The sequence below is a fragment of the Mesocricetus auratus genome, unplaced genomic scaffold, assembly GCF_017639785.1.
Source record: "Mesocricetus auratus isolate SY011 unplaced genomic scaffold, BCM_Maur_2.0 Super-Scaffold_100014, whole genome shotgun sequence".
Lineage (NCBI taxonomy): Eukaryota > Metazoa > Chordata > Mammalia > Rodentia > Cricetidae > Mesocricetus > Mesocricetus auratus.
The window spans coordinates 19431406-19453204 of record NW_024429197.1 but is presented as its reverse complement, the minus strand read 5'-3'; the positions used below and the strand labels follow the sequence as shown (position 1 = coordinate 19453204).

At 42.2% G+C, this 21799-nt stretch overlaps 1 protein-coding gene across 10 annotated transcripts in view; it reads right to left on the bottom strand.

Moving 5' to 3' along the window:
- The window catches only part of Macf1 (microtubule actin crosslinking factor 1), a 332217-nt gene that overhangs the window by 235429 nt on the left and 74989 nt on the right, over positions 1-21799 (bottom strand). The window contains exon 1 of one of the 10 annotated variants that reach the window (XM_040756697.1): positions 20226-20292. The exons of the other annotated variants lie outside the window; for them this stretch is intronic. Coding sequence (XP_040612631.1) covers positions 20226-20277 — 52 coding nt within the window. The 5' untranslated portion in view covers positions 20278-20292. Of the gene's footprint in view, positions 1-20225; positions 20293-21799 lie in introns of those variants that run through there. 10 annotated transcript variants of the gene reach the window in all.

The window sequence follows — 21799 nt, the reverse complement described above, 5'->3', positions numbered from 1 at the left end:
TAAAGGGGATCCAATGCCCTCTCTGGCTTCCTCAGGTACCAGGTATGCACATACATACATGCAGGCAAAGCATATACACAGAAAATAAAAATAAATAAATCTGGAGCTAGAGAAATAAGAGCACTCATTGCTCTTCCAGAGGACCTGAATTTGGTTCTCAGCACCCACATCAGGTGGCTCATGGCTACCTGCAACTCCAGGTCCAGAGGGATCTGACATATCTGTTTGCTGGCCCCTACAAACATGCACATGTCCTTGTGTGCACACGTACACACACACAAATAAATAGAAATAAATCTTTAAAAAACAAAAAGAACCAGGCTCACAATCTTGCTACAACTCTGACTATGAAGTTGGTATCTCGTTGTGACTTAAATCTGCATTTCTTTAAGGCCCAGTAATGTGGAGCATTCTCAGAGTGTTTACTTGCTGCTTCCTTGCTATTTCTATACTTGCTTAGAAGAATGGCTACTCAAATCCTTTGCCTGTTTATTATTGAGTTGTCTTCTTTCTGTTGAATTCCAAGATTTCTTCATATGTGTTAAATATAAAATACATTACTAAATACATGATTTTCAAATACTTTTCCATTATGTGGGGTATTTTTCACTTTAAAAACATTTTCATCCAGGTGGTGGCGGCACACACCTTTAATCCCAGCACTCGGAAGACTGGCAGATCTCTGAGGCCAGCCTGGTCTACAGAGTGAATTCCAGGACTGCCAGGGCTACACAGGGAAACTCTGCCTCAGAAAAACAAATGAACAAAACCAAAAACAAGAAACAGAATAACTGTGCCTTGCTTCTCTATCAAAAGTTCCCCAGGTGTTTACAGAGTAGCAAATTTCTTTATGGCTGTTTTATGCACACTTACTTTAGTTGACCACCCCTCCCCTCCTCTCCTCTCCTCTCCCCAGAATTATATATTTTTGTATACAAATGTCTACAATCTTTCCCAAGGGAAATAAATCTTTGCATGAATACTTGAGTAAGATGACAAATATGAGATAGGCTTGAATACAGCAATGTGCTTGGGAGAAGCAATCACACTAACACTAATTGCTGCAAATACTGTATTTATACAGCGAACACTGTTTTCTTCTGTTTGTCTATTTGGAACAGCTTTAGGGAGATGCTGGAGATTGTGAGGCTAAAAGCCCCCACAGCTCTTGGGTATATTACAACTACTTGGCTCTAATGAAGACTAAAGAAAGTACAGTTTCAAACTATGCCATCTAAACTGCACAACTAACATTGTGAGAGGAGACAAAAAGCTAACCAAAGGTAAGCTAAACCATCAATTCTGAATCTTCAATCCTCAGCAAAGCTACTCAAACACAATTAAATGCTTAATACGTGTGCCAGACAATGTTCTTTACATATATATCTTGAATCACTTCTACTTCTAATCATAAAAGTGGGAGTCCTCATTCCTACTTTATATAAGAAAGAATGAAGACTTACAGGATGGAGCAACCTGTCCAAGACCAAACAGTTATTTAGGAGTATAGCTGGATGCAAGTCTCGGTTTCTTTTGATTCCCACTTCAGTGCTCTTCCCATCAATTCCAAAGCTTTCCAATATGTCAACCCTATCCATCTGTTCTTCACCTGAAGGCCTTCAAGAAACTATACACAAAAGGCAACTGAGTCCCACCCAAAACTGTTCTGTATCTGTTTTCTTAGAATAATTAGAGCAATATGGGTGGAAGAACATGGTGGCCACAGCTTTAGTTCCAGCTCAAGGCAGAGACAGGTGGATCTCTGAGGCCCAGATCAGCCTAGTCTATAGAGTGGAGTTCAAAACCAGGGCTGTTATACAGAGACACCCTGTCTAGAATCCAATCTCACCTCACTCCCAAAAAAAATTCTATGTGGGAGTTCATCTTGCTGCTAAAAATGAAACTGAACAAGGGCAGGCAGTCCTGGTCAACAAAGATATGAAGACTTCAGTCAAAACATGAGTCTTTCCCCCCCTGGTGATTTCCAATCATGTCCTGTAAAAAGAAGTTAAATTATTCCTTAACTACTGTTTAATTATTCTCTACAAGTTCACTGTGGTTTAACTCCTTATATCCATCTCCAGCAGACTCCTAGGAGATCCCAGGAAAGAAACAGAGGGACAATCAAGAGCTAGCTAGTGCTGGAGACAGTGGTGCACACTTCTAATCCCAGCACTGGGAAGACAGAAGCAAGAAGATCTCTGTGAGTTCAAAGCCAGCCTGGTCCACAGTGAGTTCCAGGCCAGACAGAGCTGCATGTTAAAACCCTATCTCAAAAGTGGGAGAAGAGTAATCAGACAAGAGGGTTAATGGAAACTTCTGATAAGTATAGATCTACAAAACCATTTTACCAGTCAGAAGTTTTATATTAACGTCACAGGCCACCTGTTCCTTCAACTTCTCAACTGGACACCTAATTCATGCCATGGCCTTGACGCCAGTCCAGCATTTCCCTCCTGAGGGTCAGGCCTTAAGACTGACAGAATGTGCCTGGTAATGATGAGGGAAGTCTGGGCAGCTGGAAGCCTCCACAGGGGAATTCAGTGAAGCCAGCTGCTTTCCTTCCATTAGGGAGAGAATTCAAAAATAAACCTCAGTGGCCCTCATGCATCAAGAATCTTTTGGGAAAGAATGTTGCCAAATCCAGCAACTATTTGCCCCAATAGGGTGAACTACAGAAAAGGGAAAAGGGGGGAAAATGCTAAGTACCCAACTCAAGAAGTATGGCAGGACAAAAAGCTGAGAGACACAGACTGACTTTGGCAGGAACACAATGTAACACATGAATACTTCTATTTCTTATCTTTCAGCCTTTAGGATGAATTCAACACAGGAATCATCTACAGCTAGTGTTAAGACTGTGTTCCATATGTTAGAGTGTCTCTTAGCCAAGTAGTTCACTGGCCAGCTCTTGTGTACCTCCAAACCCTTCCTCCCTAGGAATTTGTAAATAAAAGCCTGTAGGGAATTACTGTTTCTCTGACAGCTTCCATTCTTTGGAAAGCCCCCTTCCCACATCCCCCACCACTCTCCACTTCTCAACCCAGCTGAAATAACTACCACACAGCTTCTTGGGAACTGTCATTTACTTATTCAATAGGGAGCTTTATTGCCATGGCATACAACTTTTCTTTGGAGCCAACTGACTGCAGGGTTTTAGCATTTTGTTCATTCAAATGATTCTTGAAGCCTAGGGTCACTAAGAGCTGCCTCTAAGCACTTTGGAAGGCAATGGCACTCCCATTTACTACAGCTGCTGGTCATGATACCAAAGTAAACAGTGCAGAACAAAGCTGAGACACTTCCCCAAAGTTATTTCTTGGAGCTGACTGCATCACAAAGTGACACTGGGCATGAGTCAGTGGTAGAATTTCCACAGCATGTATAGGCCCAGGATTCAATGCCCAGCAAGGGGAAGGGCTAAGTAGCAGAGTTCTGTCTTTCTCTATGAACACAAATCTCTGCCACCACCACTACTTCCTCTCTGTTAGAATTTAAAATGTTATCAATGATAGGCTCTCATGCTCGTTCTAAACACCAGTGACTACCAACATGTCCTCTGCACATTGTCATCCACCTGGAAAGCACCTGCTAGAGAAACACTAGCTGACTACTGACAGAAGAAGACTGCTGTTGAAGAATGGAGGCCACCTAGAAAACACACAGGACGGCCGGGTGTTGGTGGCCCACGCCTTTAATCCCAGCACTCGGGAGGCAGAGGCAGGTGGATCTCTGTGAGTTCGAGGCTAGCTTGGTCTATAGAGCGAGTTCCAGGACAGCCTCCAAAACAATACAGAGAAACCCTGTCTCAAAAAAAAAAAAAAAAAAAAAGAAAAAAAGAAAAGAAAAAAGAAAGAAAGAAAACACACAGGACACAGATAGTTAAACACAGCCTTTCCTCCAGATCATGCTGCTGGCTTGCCATCAGAGCCTTGCATGGAAACAACCCTTTGTAAGACCTTTTTTTCTGCAGCTGAGCAGAGGGCCTGGCAGGTAGAAATGGGTGCTATGACTACAATCTAAAAGGGGAAAGACTATACAGGTCCCCCAAGACTTCTTTTCTATTTGTTTGTTTTCTTTTGTTTTTTTCCAGACAGAATTTCTCTATGTAACCTGGCTGTCCTGGAACCCTCTCTGTAGACCAGGCTGTCCTGGAACTCACAGACATCTGTTTCCCAAGTTCTGGGTTAAAGGTGTGCACCACCACTGCCCAGCCCTCACAAGCTTTCTATACAGGTCCCTGAACAAGAGCTGGGTGCATGCAGCTATGCAGGTTGTTTAGAAAGCCTTAGGACAAACTAGGCAGTGGTGGCTCATGCCTTTAATCTTGACACTAGGGAAGCAGAGGCAGACAGATCTCTGAGGCCAGCCTGGTCTACAGACCTGAGTTCCATCCCCATAGCCTAAAAGAATTACTACAAAATTAGCTATGAAATGGGTTTAGAAGAAAGCGAAGACTAAAAACAGTGAAAAACACAGAAAAACAGCAGAACAGGTCCCTTGGATCTATATGGTGGAAAGAGAGAACTGACTCCCACAAGTTGTTCTCTGACCTCCATAGGCACACATATATGCAAACACTAAATAAATAAGTAAATGAGCAAGCAAACAAACAAATAAATAAATGCTAAGGCAATATAGAAAAGGATTAGAAAGAGGTAAAAGCCCTAAATTTGTATCCCTTCCTAAACCACTCCCAGCCATTTGGGAAAAGAAACAAAGCAACAACTGCTCATAAAATAGTCTGGAGACATGGGGCCAGTATCTCTTCCTTCTGGCCAGGTAAACCCAATGACCCAGAATTTAGTTTCACCTCCAATAATGACACTTCCTTGACCTGGTGGCCACCATTGGGTCCAGTCTATGTCCTAAGGATGCCTGCTTTACCTTCTGAGAAATCGCCTCTTACTTTTTGTGGGGGAGGGCTAGGAAGCCCTCCTCAGTACTTTGACTCAGGTTTTTCTAGACCAAAAGGGCCATCACTACCCTCAAAAAAAAAAAAAAAAGGAGAGAGAGAGAGAGAGAGAGAGAGAGAGAGAGAGAGAGAGAGAGAGAGAGAGAGAGAGAGAGAGAGAGAGAGAGAGAGAGAGAGAGAGAATAATGTCGGGTATAGTATCTGCACCTTTAATCCCAGCACTCGGGAGGCAGAGATGCGCAGATCTGAGTTCGAGGTCAGTTTTGTCTGTACAGAGAACTCCAGGACAACCAGAGTTATATAAAGAAACCCTGTCTTGGAAAAAAAAAAAAAAAGAGGGGCAGGGGAGATAAGGTAACAAGTAGATTACAGTTGTAGAGACTGATTTACCATAAACAGTAGCTTTCAAATAAAAGAACACTGTATTTGATCTAGATATAAACACTCTAAAATTTATCTATACGATGACACTTGCTCCATCTCTGTCTTTAGTTGAGGGGGCGGGGAGTAAATGACCTTTAGTCACAGCCACTTCCATTCCACAGTTCTCAGAAACTGCTTTTGCTGAAGAATTATTTAAGCTACATAATGAGACCCTGTCTCAAAACAAAATAACGTGCCAAAAAATGAATGAGCAAATAAATATTTCCTCTGGGGTCTGATATATAAAGTTGTGATCATTTGCCTCCTTTTCATTGGAAAGACAAAAACCTGATTTGTTCCTTTGAAAGCCAAACTTGGAATTAATTGGCAATCAGAAAATAAGATGACATTAACAGGTGGGTACCGCTACCTGATAGCATGCTTGCCTAGCATGTATGAGGACCTGGACTGGATCCCAGTAGCATTTAATTAATTAGTTGATTGATCATATACCTATATTTGCCATAAACAGTAGCAGACATTTTTACTGAAATACTTAGTAAATGCTCTCAGCTGTCCACAAATGAACTTATTCAATTCTCAACATAATTCTGTAAAAATGGTACAATTGTAACCATGAAATTCTGAGATTAAATATATTGCCCAAAATCACTTTAAGTTTTGGTACTGTGTACTGTGTATTGTGGGTCATATCAGTATTTCAGGACTCCATGAGCGCACAAAAGGGCAGTGGGAAGAGTCCGCTGCGCTCTTCATCTGCACGAATGAAGACTCCACTGGGCTATCCTTCCTTCCTACACCCCTCCCACACAGCAATCTTCCCGCAGCAGTTTAATGAGAAGAAGGAAAAAGTTAACTGAAAAGAAGGCCTTAATCAAAAGCCTTTTTCTTCTGGCAGACAAAAGGCCTTGGTAGTTCCACAGACAAACTAGTTATTCTTAACACCAACCAAAGATTCTTTGGCACAGAAAGAAATATGAAAATGTTATGCTTGTGGGAGTGGCCTGTGCTGAGCCTTTAGACCTCCTCAATAAAGCCAGCCCACCAGAAAACAAACACAGCATTCAGTCAGTGACCCTAGGGTTCTGGCTAACTCCAGGTTCTAAAGAGAGACTGGCTCTAGACCCTACTCCTTGTAGTCTATCCCATTCCCTCCATCCCAGTTTTCAAGTACACAGAGATAACAGATCTGAAGACACAGAACATCAAATGCTGACACTGAAAGAATAAAAAAGAGCAACGAGTAGCTGTTGTGGAATATCACTTTAACTGTGTAAGGCTGTGTTGGTTTTGTTTACGCTGCATTTGTTTAATTATGTAAAGGCGTGTTGGTTTTGTTTATGCTGCATTTGCTTAATTATATAAAGATGTGCTGCTGTTTCACCTTGCCTGCCTAAGGCACCTGACTGGCCTAATAAAAAGCTGACTGGCCAATAGCCAGGCAGTAGAGGATAGGTGGGGCTGGCTGGCAGAGATAATAAACAGGAATCTGGACTCGGGAGGAGAGAAGAGAACAAGGGAGATGCCCAGAGCCGGCCAGGCAGCCAGCTGGACACAGAGCAGGACAAACAGAGCCAAAAAAAAGGTAAAAGCTCTGAGGCAAAACACAGATGAAGAGAAATGGGTTAAAATGAGTTAAAGACCCAGTGGGACAAGCATAAGATAAGTTTCCACGTCATGATTTGGGAGCTGGTTTGTGGCCCAAGAAAAGACTGCTGCAAGTGGCAGATGGAGAAGAGCAGCCATCATGACTAACTGGCTCATGGGTCCATACTAGCTTCTCACCCCACGTCAACAACTCCCTGCTTTAGCTTTTCTCTAAGAAAACAATTAAAAATTACCAGGTGTCTCAGAGCTTTCTCTACTTACATCAGGTTTGGAATCACAGGGTGGTCCTTAACAGCCTTTGGTGTATACATTTTCCCAGAAGGCCAGGAGTGGACTGTAATCTGAACTACTCAGGAGACAAGGTTAAGAGGACCTCAATACCAAGTTCTGCCTGAGAGCCCATCTCAAAATCCTTAAAAAATGTTTTTTAAACAAAATGAGGGTGGTGAGGCCAGGCATGATAGTGCATGCCTTTAATCCCATCACTCAGATGGCAGAGGCAGGAGGATCTCTGAGAGTTCTAACCAGCCTGGCAAAGAGTTCCAGGCCACCCAGGGCTACATAGAGAGCCCCTGTTTTTACATGGTGGGTGGATGGGTGGGTGGGTGGATGGAGCTCAGTTCAGTGATGGAGCTAAGTGAGGCTGTAGGTCCTATCCCCTCTACAGAAGCAGAGGGTGGTCATTTTATTAAATGGGTCAATAGGGAAGGGAGAGAAGACAAGAAGGCTACAAAAACACGATTCTAAATTTACAATCTGCTACTCTAACCCCACCCCTAATGACATTACTAAAGAGTCCCTAAAGCCTTTCTACCCAGCCACCAAGCACCCTCCCCTTTGCTGCTTTGCCCAGGAAATCATGAACAAAGCGACATGAGCAAAGGCAAGAGCAGCAGCACAGACTCAGTGGTGACAAGAGACAAGAGTAGCCATCCATGTATGTGGAGTCTCAGCCTGGCCTTGAAACCCCTGGGGACAGCAGCCTAAATTAAAGTGTGATTAGTATCCATAATGGTACCAAAGTTTGAGGTGTTAAGCTATGAGGTAATATGGCCCCATGGGGCTCAGGCCTCTGGATCCTCTCCAATTACTCTGGAAATAGGTCCTAGTCTTACTCCTAAGCAGTATCAAAGGCTCTCAGAGTAAAAGGTGCAGTTCAGTCAACCACAACTCAGCCCCAAGTTCATGGGTCTGCCATATAGTGGGCTCCCAAATATATACTGAAGGGGTGAAAAATAAAACACTGCACCTCAACTGCTATCATCAATTATTTTCTATGTTTAAGCCAACGGAGTGTTGGAGAATGTTAGACAACATAAAGAAAAACAAAAAAAAAAAACCTCACTGTTATTTCCTGATGATCTAGCTCCTATGATGCAAAGAATGGTGTTCTCTCCTATACAAAATTTATTACTTCACTGTCATTCACATGAGATAACCGGCCATGCCATCTTAAATCAAAGACCACGATTCTTCTGCAACTGGTGTGTGGTGTGTCATTAAAGAGGACAGTGTACAGGCAGGGAGATGTCCACAGTTATTAACAAGATAACTTCAATTTATAATGGTTACAAGTAAACACTAAAAACCTCCTCTTTATATTCTTATAAGAAGGGGGTTTGTGTATGCTAAGTGTGCTCAGTAGTGACATTAACTTGATAAAAGAGTCTTCTCAGAAGAGGAAACCTCAACTGAGAAAATGTCTCCACCAGACCCAGTTGTAGGCAAGCCCATAGGACATTTTCTTAATGAGTGATTGATGTAGGAGTGCCCAGCCCATTGGTACCACTCCTGGGGTTGGTGGTCCTGGGTTCTGTAAGAAAGCAGACTAAGCAAGCCAATAATCTACTCCTCTATGGCCTCTGTCAGCTTCTGACTCCAAGTTCTTATTGAGTTCCTGCCCTGACTTCTCCCGGTGACAGACTATTATCTGAAACTGTAACAGAAATAAACCCTTTCCTCCCCAAGTTGCTGTTGGTCATGGTGTTTCATCACAGCAATAGAAACCCTAAGACACTAAGTGAATGAAACTAGTTGCAAAAAAACAAAAGTCATCTTTAATCCCAGGACCCAGGAGGCAGGGGCAGGCAGATCTCTTGTGAATTTGAGACCAGCCTGAGTTCCAGGACAGCCAGAGCTGTTATACAGAGAAGCCCTGTCTCAGAAAAAAAAAAAAAAAAAACACACAAGTCTATTATATAAAATACCCAGAATAGGAAATTAAAAAGCAGCTTAGTGCTTGCCAGAGACTTGGCTGGGATAATGAGTGCTTAAAGGGTTTCTAATGGAGTCTGGGGTGAGGGATGGGGTTTTTTGAACTAGACAATCATGAGGGTTGCACAATATTGCTAGCGGCAATTAATTATGTAGTTGAAAATGGTTGCAATGTCAACCTTATGTATATTTTATGATTTAAAAGAAAATCAAGGGAAGCTAGGTGGTGGTTACTCCCACCTTTAATGCCAGCAGAGGCAGGCCTGGTCTACAGATCTAGTTCCAAGACAGCTACACAGAGAAACTGTCTTGAAGCAAACAAACAAACAAACAAACAAAAATCAGAGGGATAGAAAGATGACTCTGTGGTTATGAGTGCTTTGCTTCTTTTGCAGAAGATCCAGGTTCAGTTCCCAGCACCCACATGGCAGCCATCTGTAACACCAGTTCTAGGATATCTAACACCCTCTTCTAGCCCCACAGACAACAGGCACATGCATGGTACATAAACATACCTGCAAATAAAACACTTATAAAAATAAATCTAAAAGAATTTCATAAGGTCAGAAAACACATACACATGTACTACAATTCTATAAAAGTAAATATGGATGAGGAAGAAACAGATACAAGTCCTAGAGTATATTAATTTAAAATGGGACTTTGTTAGGAGTTGGAGAGATGGCTCAGCAGTAAAAAGCACTGGCTGTTCTTGTGAATCTGCGTTCAATTCTCAGTACTCAGGTGGCAGCTCACAAACATCTGTAATTCCTGTTCCAAAGGACTTGACACATCTTCTGACCTCTGCATGCTCCTACACGTCTGTGGTACACGCACACATAAAATATTGAACAAATAAAATAGGAAGTAAATAAATATCAAGAAAAGAAAAAGGCCAAAATCACATTGTCAGAGCTACAGTTACAATCACAAGCCTGCAAACAAGTACTTACTTACGGGGGGGGGGACAAGCTGCATAGTGTATCAAGCACCAGAACAGCAGGTGTGTGTGTGCAAAAGGGAAATGAGACAGGTCTCACTCAGCCCAGGTCTCTAATCCCCCTCTGAAAGGTTCCCTAGGGCAAAAAACCTGTTTCAACAAAGCCCTGAGACACAGCCCAGAATTAACTCCTTCACTGCTGACAGGCTTCATTTAACATTAAGTGCCCCCTCCCTGCCCCCGCCCCAAACAGGGTTTCTCTGTGTAGCTTTGGAGCCTGTCCTGGCACTTGCTCTGTAGCTCAGGCTGGCCTCGAACTCAAAGAGATCCACCTGCCTCTGCCTCCTGAGTTCTGGGATTAAAGGTGTGCTTTCCCTTTTTAATAAATGACTTTTGGAATAGAGAGAAGGCTTGGGTAAACTGACTTTTTGCTCCCCTAGAGGAACTGCATTAGTTCCTAGAATGTACTTTAGGAAGCTCACAACCACCTTTAACTCCAGAACCACCAACCTCTTCTGGCCTCCATGGTCACCTGAACACACATGGCATTCACTCACAGACACACAAACATGCACATAGTTTAAAAATAATAACAATAAACCTGTAAAAATAACACTAAAAGATTTATAGAAAAAAAGTTCTTCAAAAGAAAATACTTTTATTGTAGTTACTGGTGCATCTCTAATAATACCTATAATAAATTATCAAGGTTACCTGACAAATTACTACTTGATGGTTCCACTAAACATCTCTTTCCTATAAGGACTGTTTTACTTGTGTCGTATTTTCTAGAATCTTCCTGTCATTTACCCTGACTAAAGAGTCCTGACTAGTTTCCTCAAATCAAATTCACCAACAAATCTTTGACTAGTGTCTACTTATACACAGTATAGCCAGTCTTGTTACTATGTTGTTTATTGCTAGATGGATCCTAGCAGAGGCCTCATGCATGGTAGGTGCTTCTACAAATCTGCTGAATGAAACAAAATCACTGACTCTGGCTACTTTGCCTTAGGATGGCTCAAGTATAAGCACTTGCACTGAGCTAGTAGGAGACGGGTACTGTGAGAGCTACATGAACATAACTTCTGGAGCCCGCCTTGTAAAGAAGTAAACTGACTCCTCCAAGTTGTCCTCTGACCTCCACGTGTGCACCACGGCACACAATCACACCACATGTGTGCAGACCACAAACAATTAGATGTCTTTTTTTTTTTTAATTACTACCTGAGCTGGAAAATTGGCTCTGTGTTAAGAGCACTTGTTGTTCTTGCAAAGGACCCAGGTTTGATTCCCAGCAACCACATGGAGGCTCACCAGCTCCTTGGGCACAAGGACTGAATGTGGTAGAAAGCATTCATACACACACACCCCTAAAATAATTATTATTTAAAAAAAATAATAAAAGAACTACCCAGGAAAAGGCAAGAAGGGAGAATGCATAAGAGACACTGAACACAAAATGGATTTATTCAGGTTGTGAGTGTACCTAGGAAATTATGTGAGGAAGGCTGGACAAGTGGGAAGAGACAAGAACACAAGAAGTATTTAAAAACAAAACTGAACTTTCCTCTCAGGAAATACTAAAAAAGTAGATGCTACAATTATTTAGAAGGGAGAGACAGAACACAAGGAACAATATTCAAGGAAGTTGCAGACTAAAATCATGCCAAAGGGACCAAAGAGGGCAAATTTAACAAACATTCTGAAGCAACAAAAGAACTCAATGACAGACTGAAAAAGAGGGCTGATGAAGGGAGAAGAGTCAACACTGTCTCCAGGGTTTCTGATTTCACAGGCTAGAAGAATGTGAATACTGTCAAAAATGGGGACTAGAAGAAGCCAAGTCTAAGCTTGGTTTTGAAAACACTCAGTTCTAGGGGCTAGGGATACAGCTCAGTAATAAGATGCTTGTCTTGCATGTACAACATCCTGGGTACAATCCCCAGCACCGGGCATGGATGGTAGGGGTAGGAAGGGAAGGCATGGCAGCCTACAATTTAAAGGGAAAGCTAAAGCCAAAAAACCTACTTAGAGAAAGAAAGGAAGACTAGGAACAGCATCAATACCAGACTAATAAATATTAGTGTTTATATGGCAGCCCCAAGGTAGAGGTTGTACCACTTCTTTCAACCCTTATAGGTAGGACTGAATGTTTCATTCAATCCTCATGTTTCACATACAAGAAAGAAAAGTAAACAACTGGCCCAGGTCACAGAGCCAATATACCTAAAAACTAGACCGGCTGTCTTCTCAAAACACCTTACCCCTTAGGATACTGCACAGGAAAAGTATATCAGGGAAGCGGTTCAATTGAACAGAATTGCTTAAATGTGCTGGGTCCTACATTCAATCATAAAGAAATAAGCAAGATGGAGCTTGAAGATGGCTGAATGGTTAAAACCATGTGTTGTTCTTGAAGAGAATCGAGATTCAATCCCGGGGGCTGGAGAGATGGCTCAGAGGTTAAGAGCACTGACTGCTCTTCCAGAGGTCATGAGTTCAATTCCCAGCAACCACATGGTGGCTCACAACCATCTGCCCTCTTCTGATGTGTACATGGAGGCAAGGTGTTGTATTCGTAATAAATAAATAAATTAAAAGAAAAAAGAAAAAAGATTCAATCCCAGCACTCACAACCATCCATAACCCCAGTCCCAGGTATTCTGATGCCTTCTGACATCTACAGGCACCAGGCATGGGACACAGATATACATATGAGCATAAAAACATTTTTTAGAGAAAGAAAAATAGGGGCTGAAGAGACAACTCAGTGGTTAAGAGCTGTGCCAGAGGTCCTGAGTTCAATTCCCAGCACCACATGGTGGCTCACAAACATCTATAATGGGATCTGATTCCCTCTTCTGGCATGCAGGAATACATGCAGACAGAGCACTCATACCTAGAAAAAAAAACAAATAAATAAATGAGAGTGGGAGAGAGACGGAGGGAAGGAGGGAAGGAAGGGGGGAGAGAGAGAGAGAGAGAGAGAGAGAGAGAGACTCTGACACACACAATGTAACAACCATCTTCAGTTGTAACAAAAAACAAGAATCTAACCCACATAATCCAAACCAGCACCAACCATGAGTTTGTGCTAGTGACCATGCAATAAACCTAAAATTTATGTAATTAAGGAAAAAGTAAACGTTAGCACCATAAAACTGCCAGTCATTCAAACAAGTACAGGGTCTTCTAGGTGTCTAGCACAGTAAAAGGTGTTGACAAACCTCACCCCAGAAGCCCACAGACTCCAGAGTTCCTGCAGTGAAGAGAATCAAGCCATTGTGACAGGTTTGCTTAAGGGCTCTGGGAATGGGAGGGGCAGACAGTTCTCACTGTGAAGGATGCAATCCTATCAATGACTCAAGCCATTTTCCACTAACCTGGCCACTGTGGAGGCTCTTATTGCTGGATCACAGTCCCACACACATACGTACGTACTTTCTTTCAGGCAGACCTCATGCTAATTTCCAATGGCTAAAAACCTCATTTGTCAGCAGCCAAAAAAAATATTATATTATCTGCTACAGGAGGTCAACTCGGAGGCAAAACCAAGAATGTCTGTATGTGTGTGTTTGCCCAGTATATACTTCTACTTCTACCTAAGAAACAGAAGATGATTTGTACTTGACCTATAATATACTGGTATAAACACAAAACTAGCTCCTTCACTTGCAGAACAGGCACCTATCAAACCATGGTGCCAACACAGTTATCTCTCCCCCTATTATACCAAGCCAAGCTGGTCAGTCTTCCCAGCTTTACTAAGTGTATATTCCATGGGCATACAACAAGAATCTCAATTTGGTAGCTCTGTAGGTCCCAGTGTGGGATTTCTATACAGCACTAACTAGGTCATTCTTGGTACAGCAACTTCCCATTCAACATCAGTAGATCATTGCCTGGCACAAGAGAAAGGAATAATAAAACTGGAAACATAACTGAAGCTTGATAAATGCTAGGCGCTGCTGAGAGCAAACCGTCAGAGTAAAATAGCACAGTGATATGTTGATGACATGTTGATGACTAAGTGAGAAACTTGGCACTTGTCCCACTATGAAATTAACTGGATAATAAAACAACTAAGCCAGCTGGTTACTAAGCCTGAAGCCAGAACTCTCCCTAGAGGGCAAGAGACTGGAATCCATCAGAAGGACACTCGGTGTTACAGGCATTCTGTTCTTAACCTCTCAATGGCTTTAAAGATAAAATACAACAAAAAGCCAACATCAGAGTTTTGAATAAATGTATTGGGACCCAATAATTCCATTCTACAAATCTGTCCAAAAGAATGACAAAAGAAACATTAAAACGTCATTTACAAGGATGTTCATTGGCATATACATACATACATACATGCATACATACATATGAATAAAAGATACATATTTGTTTTGGGGTGTGGTGTGGTGTGTGTGTGTGTGTTGTGTGTTCCCACAATAGAAAAATGTTACAAGAAAATTAACCTATCACCTGGTATTAAAAGTGGTACTGTAAGGTCAGGTGTGTTTGGCGGCACATGCCTTTAATTCTAGCACTTAGGAGGCAGGGGTAAACGGATCTCTGTGAATTCAAGGCAAGCTTAGTCTACAATATTGAGTTCCAGGATAGCTGGAGTATCACAAGAAGATTTTTTGGGGAGAGGGGCTACAGAAAATGAAGACATAAAGAATGTTCACTTTGGGGCTGGAGAGATGGCAGTTAAGAACACTGGCTGCTCTTCTAGAGGACCTGTGTTCAGTTCCCAGCACCCACACTGCAGCTCACTCCTGCCTGTAACTCCAGTTCCAGGACTTCTGACACCCTCACAAGACATATATCCAGGCAAAACATAAAATAAAAATAAATTATTAAAAAAAGAATGGTGGGGGGCTGGGGAGAACTGGTGGAGGGACAAGGGAGGAGGGGTGGGGGAGGGAGCTGGGATTGATATGTGAAGCATGCATGTTTCTAATTTAAATAAAAACATAGAGAAAAAAGAATGTTCACATTATAACAAGAAATATGCAAAATACAATATTCTACACATACACGTGGTTAGAGAAAAAACTAGATGGAAATATGACAACATATGAAGATAATAACTGAAAGTGTAACTGAAGTCTTTGTGATTTTTGTTTTTTTATTTTCCCAATATAGTATATGTATCATTATGATCTAAGTTTTGTCCTGAGGTTTCTTATTAACCATGCTTTTTCTTTACTTTTTAAAAAAGATAGTAATGATACTTTTCATTTTTTAAAAGATTTTTTTATTTTTAGGTCTAAGTTTTGTCTGCATGTATGCTTGAATATATATCATGTTCGTGACTAATGTCTAAGGAGACCAGAAGAGCGTGCCAGTTCTCCTCGATCTGTAGATAAAGACAGTTGAAAGTTAGTTTGTGGGTGCTGGGAACAGAACCCACATCTGCTCAAGCAGCAGCAAGCACTCTTAACCACTGAGCCATCTACCCAACCCCCTTATTAACTGTGTCAAGAAGGGGGAAACCTCAGTACATGTAGGAATGCTAAGGATTGTCCTGATTGCTCAATTGTGGCAACAGGAGACAGGCTTCTTCATTGGCAGACTACATGGATATGCAAAGTAAATTTGTAAATTAATAAGTAAGGCCATTTGACAAATTATGCCAAAAGGAATAACACTAAGAAAAGTCTGTGTTACTTCTCAGTAGCCACCTGTTCTTAAACCACAGTACTAAATTTGAAAACAGGGCTCATACATTCCAGGCAAATACTCTACATTACAGTACACCCCCAGTTCATCTTTTCCACTTAGTCAACAATATTGTTGCTGTTAAAATACACTTGGAACCCCTTATTATAGCTAGCTACAGATAGGCAGTACTTTCCAATGTGTTCACGAGTAGTGTATTTCCCTACTTTGAAATTGGATTTTAATCTGTCTTGACTAATATCATTTTTGTTTTGATTAAGACAAGGCCTCACTATGTACAGCTGAATCTGTGTAGACCAAGATGGCCTCAAACTCATAGACATTCACCTGCCTTTGCCTCCCAAATTGGAATTAAATGTTTGTACTGCCAGGTCACACCTTTTTTGGCTGAAATTACTTAGCACTACTAAATGACTATAGAGTTCTATGAAAGTCATAATCTGGTAATGAAGAGGGTGAAGAGAAAGGTGCTGGGATTGTGGTCTACATAGTGAGACCATGTCTCAAACAAAACAAGAATGAAAGCACAGCAACCACATGCTGAGGTAGACTGCACATAAAATAAAACCTTGTCCCTATTCCATAATCCCGATATGTTTAGCAAAGGCTAGAGACAATATTTTCTCATCACTCCATCTCTGTTTCTTTAGCTAATCCCCAATCGCAAATCAAGTCATAGGCCTGAGTTGAGTCAAAGATTTGGGCCAACAATTCAGCTTATATCTATAAGAGTAAAGTCTTTCTTGCCAGAAACCACCTTGGTACATAGACTGTGGCAGACTTGAGAAATGTAAGTTAAAATCCTTAAATAGCAGCAGCAATGAAATATATTTCACTCCAATCATAGGAAAGCACACACACCAATGCCCACCTCTACCAAAGGCATAGGAAATAGGGAACTAGAACTTCAAAAGAACACCTGCAGTGCCTCTATTCCCCACAGGGCTCCCTTCAACAGTTACCCACTAGATGGGAGGATGGCTACCAGCTGAACCATATCCAGAAAAGCAAAAGTCAGCAACTGAATGAGAGGGGAGCCAATTACTTCTTTTGGTCAGTCCTTCAGGAACACTGTACTACAGTCACCTAATCTCAGCCATCCTAATAGGATCACTAGCCATCCTACAGTCACTTAATCTCAACCATCCTACTGATCCCATGCTGAGACCAAGCAAGACCTATAGCCAACACTGTGCATAGGTAACAGGCTAGAACGTGTAACACATGATGTTGCCTGGTCTAGTTCATCCTGGACCAAAGCAGGCACAAGAATGCTGTGATCCAAGGAAATAGCTAAGGGCTGGAGATGTAGCTCAGTGGATAGTGTACTTGTCTTGCATACATGAAGCCCTGAGTTTGGCTCCTGGCTCTGCCTAAACCCATGTGGTAATGTGTGTTACTCTGCACTCAGGAAGTAGAGGCAGGAGATTCAGAAATTTAAAGTCATTTTCAACTTCACTAAAGCCAATCTACCTGTCTCAATGGAGGGAGGGAAGCAGGCAGGCAGGCAGGCTAGCCAGCTATCTAGCTAGCCAGTCCTGAGAGAAGAGAGGAAAAAGAAACAGAAGTAGTAGACAAGTAACATTTGGTGAATCCTAGCCTCACTTTGGACAATAAATGTACATGAATGAATACATGAATAAGTGTGTGTGTGTGTGTGTGTGTTAAGGTCCATAATAATCTACTTCTGAGTCCATCTTTGAGATAAAATTTGAGATAAAAGCCCAATATCTAGAACAGTGAAAGTACAAGAGGCTATTAATGCTGTGGTTTTTTTTCCCTTTTCCAACTTCAGCCCCATAGAGGACACTCCCTATGACAGGTACAACTCGTCTATTGCTCATTCATTCCTAGCAGTGTTACTCATTGCTAGCACAAATGGGCTAAAAGGAAGAGGGTGTGGGGGGGCGTTACTGGTGGGATAAGAAAGCACATGATTGCCAAGCTTCTAATGAGAGCCCCAGTGTCTTGTTTAGTTAGAATTTCTATTGCTGTGGTAAAACACTGTGACTATAAGCAACCTGGGGAGGAAAGGGTTTATTTTATATTACAGTTTGTAGTCCGTCATCCAAGAAAGTGAGAGCCAGACCTCAGGACAGAAAACTTGGAGGCAGGAACTGAAGCAGAAGCCATGGAGAAAGGCTGCTTATTGGCTTGCTTTTCATAGCTTCCTCAACCTTCCTTCATGCCTTTAACTCCCCATACTTGGGAGGCAGAGGCAAGCATACCTGTGAGTTTGAAGTCAGCCACCAGAATTACACGCTAAAATTATCTCAAAATAAAAAATAATTTTTAAAAAAAGTTATGTTCTCCAATTCTATGGAAAAGTAAACTTCCTATAGTTTTCAGCCATTCTATCACAGGTCCATCTTCAGAATGCCTTGGAATTACACCAAGGAGAATAGGCTGAACAGCTATGCCACAAAGCTTTCGGCCTGAGATTTCTGCTCTGAGTCTCTTCAATTCGGGGAATGTCCATGCGACCTTTGATCATTCTGCCTGAATTTTGTAGGAAAGGGGGTGGTGGGGGCTCCTGTTCTGTGAGTGGGCTTCATGCCTAGAGATAGATGACGAGAGTCCCCTACTTGAGACTGACAATAGGGCAAAAAACTATGGCTTTTATATGGACAAGGATACCTTTCTTTTATGAAGACCCGAGAAAACCAAGAATGAGGAGGCTTGATGAAACACCACAGATTGTGTCCCCTCTTCTCAATGAGACTAGATTAAGAGCCTACTCTTGCACCCTCTTAAGTCTTTCTTTGAAGCAGGCATACTACACTTGGGAGGCTGAGGGAAGAGGAGCACCAGTTTGAGGCCAGTGTGGAGTATACAGTAAGACTATCTCAAAAACAGAAACAAAAAGCTTCCTTGGGCAGGGAAGTGAGAATAATTAACGTCACTCTTGCTAAGGTCTATCTGATATGATAAAACTAAGAGGCATTGGCTCGAGCTAGTGAAGTTTTAAAGGAAGGAAAAATACAAATACACAAGGCGAGGAAGAGAAAATAATATCAATATAATAACCCTTTTTGGTTTTATGGGTTAACTCTTTTGTATTGAAATGCTTGAGGAAGTGTTATTTACATACATTTTACTAGCCAACCATCTCTAAGTCAATGATCCAGCTCACTCTAAAAAATGTGTTAGAGGCCAGGCGTTGCTAGCGCACACCTTTAATCCCAGCACTCGAGAAGCAGATGCAGGTGGATCTCTGTGAGTTTGAGGCCAGCCTGGTCTACAGAGCAAGTTCCAGGACAGCCTCCAAAACAATACAGAGAAACCCTGTCTGGAACCCCCCCCCCCCCCAAAAAAAGTATTAGAGGTTGATATAGCACTGAGGGTCTCAGAATTCAGAGCATTTTAGCCTGGGGATCTCAGTGCACCCATCCCTTTGGAGCATGTGTGTCTGAAGCTCACCTCTCACATATAAAAGAAGGGAAAAATCTACGACCCGGACCCGTTCTCCTGCCCACACCCTGCCTACTACTCTTCCGGCTCCTAAAAAGCCCCCTTTTCCTTTTCCTCATTGTAATCCTCCTCCTTCCTCCACACACCATACTTATACTTAGTCCAGACTCCTCTCCTGACTGCTGAAAGAGGAATGGATGGCCTGAGCATGCTCCTCAAGACAAGGAAATAAAACCAACTGGTTCATCTCTTTTCCTCCTTGATAGAAAAAAAAAAAATCCTGCATTGTCATATGTCATATCTCAGTGACTCTGGGGGTGGGTGATAGGGAGGGAACATGACAGGGACACTTACTATGTAGTCCTGGCTGGCCTACAATTCACTATTTATACTAGGTTCTCCTTGAACTCACCAAGATCAACCTGCCTCTGTCTTCTGAGTGCTAGGATTGAAGATGCTTGCTATCACATTGGTTACATAGATTATTTTTAATCTACCTATATAATCAGGGAAAAGTTTGTCAATGGTACAAAGAAACCATTCTTTTCTTTAAAATATTATTTGAATAAAAAGCCGTCCCTTTCAGAATCATTGAGTCATACTTTTTGAAGTCACTGTGGACCACCAACCCATATTCCTTCCTTGGTCACTCCACCAACTCTGTTTTCTTCATATGGGCTAGAAACCCCTACCTACCTAAGAAACCTAGCTACACCTAGGTGAGGCTGCAGGGCCAGGTAGCAAGAGCCCTCCACCTATACAGCCAGCAGTCTCAGAGAAAACAGGGAGTGGCCTGAGTCCTGCTGGGCTCAAGAAGAATAAGGGACAGTTCTTAGACACCCACTCAAGCAAGCAGGCTATGGCTTAAATGCCTGGAGGCATTATCTTCTGACTTGGGGATATACTTATAAATCATTCCTTCCACATAATTACCTAAACACATAAAGGTGGCCAGCTCAGGCTATGAGGGCTTCCTACGCCTGGAAGAGGTTAGCCAGAAAGACACCCCACCCCCACCAGCAAACACACTCACTCCACTGGTGTTCACACAATCATCGAGGGCAGCCTGAATACCTCTAAGGTTGTTGAGTCCCTCCAGGAACTTCTGGTACTTGTAAGCATTCATGGTCTGGCCCAGCTGTGTTGGTTCAGCGGCTGTAAGCAGGCACCATGGTGCAGTGACAGCTGAAGACTGAGAATGAACAAACCAACTGAACTCTATTCCCGGACTACTAGCTCCCAAGAACTGGACTTTGACCACGAGGACAAGTGACATCACCAGAGAAGCCTCATTAGATTACAGTCTTTTGTGTACCCTCATTTGTTGCAGTGAGCGGAAATAACCTCCCAACAGAAGCTAGCCCCTCCTTTGTGGGCGTCAGGAGACTATAACAACTCCAGCCTGTCATCAGCCACCTCCCTCTAGACCCCAGCCCAGGCTCTGCTAGGATTACTGCCCCTCTGGCTTGAACAACACTCTTCAGGACACCAGTTAAGGTGTTCATACAGCATTTGAGAACAAATTTTTAAAAGGCCACACTCACCACAAAAAATATCATCACAACAGAAACTCTGAGGTAAATATCACATGGTAAAGGGGCAGGTTTCCTAAAGCAAACAACTGTGCACTCCTCTCAAAAGCCATGTTTACAGATTGGAAACCACACATCAACACAACATAGGAGACTGCTTATCAACATAGTCCAAGGCAGAAGAGGTAGGCAGCAGAAAATGTCAAGCTCATTCCCCAAGTGCTCTAGAAGCAGAATCAAGGAGGCAGGGTCCATTTCAAAGATGTAGCACCAATTTACTCAATGAACCTGTTGTAAATTTGCTTTAAAATATCCGTGGGTGCTACAAATCTCTTTCTACTTCACTAGCCTAAAGAGATGACTACCCCAACTTTGGGTAAACCCTCAAATTTCTATTGTATCATTGTTGTAAGGAACTCAAAGTGGCTTGTCTGCATTATTAGACTCATCTTTGAAAACATTTTTGTTAAACAGCTATAAGTTTTCATTTACACATTCAAAACAAACAGATTAAATAGCCTGCTGGAAGGGCACACTTGGGGCCAATAAGACACCATAGAAAGCACTTATGTTTTCCAGATCTGAAACTGGAATTTATTCCTGCTAATCTAACATAAAAGTCTTGGCATCCTGGAAACCCAGGAGCAACTGGTGGGTAAAACCTCACTGACAACCCACATAAGAAATGCATCTGCTCCACCCCACTCCTCTCTAAGGTCTAAAGTTCTCTAGATAACTTGGCTCACAAACTCTGATTCAGTCTTCCAAGGTAGAACTCACAGTTTGCTAAACATAATCATCAGCAAAACTCTCAATTCCATAAACTTGGGTACAAGCAGAGAAACTATATATGCAGTACTATAAAACAAAGACAACATGGGCTAGAGAGATGGCTCAGAGCACTTGCTGTTCTTTCTGAAGACCTGAGCTCTGTTCCCAGCACATCGGGCAACTCACAACCACCTATAGCCCCAAGATATGATGTCTCTAACCTCTGACTCTGACATCCAAGAGCACTTGTACACATATACAATTAAAGGTAATAAAAGTGAAATTAAAAAAGAAAAGAGGAAATATGTTCCATTTTAAGAGTCAAAGGAGCCGGGCGTTGGTGGC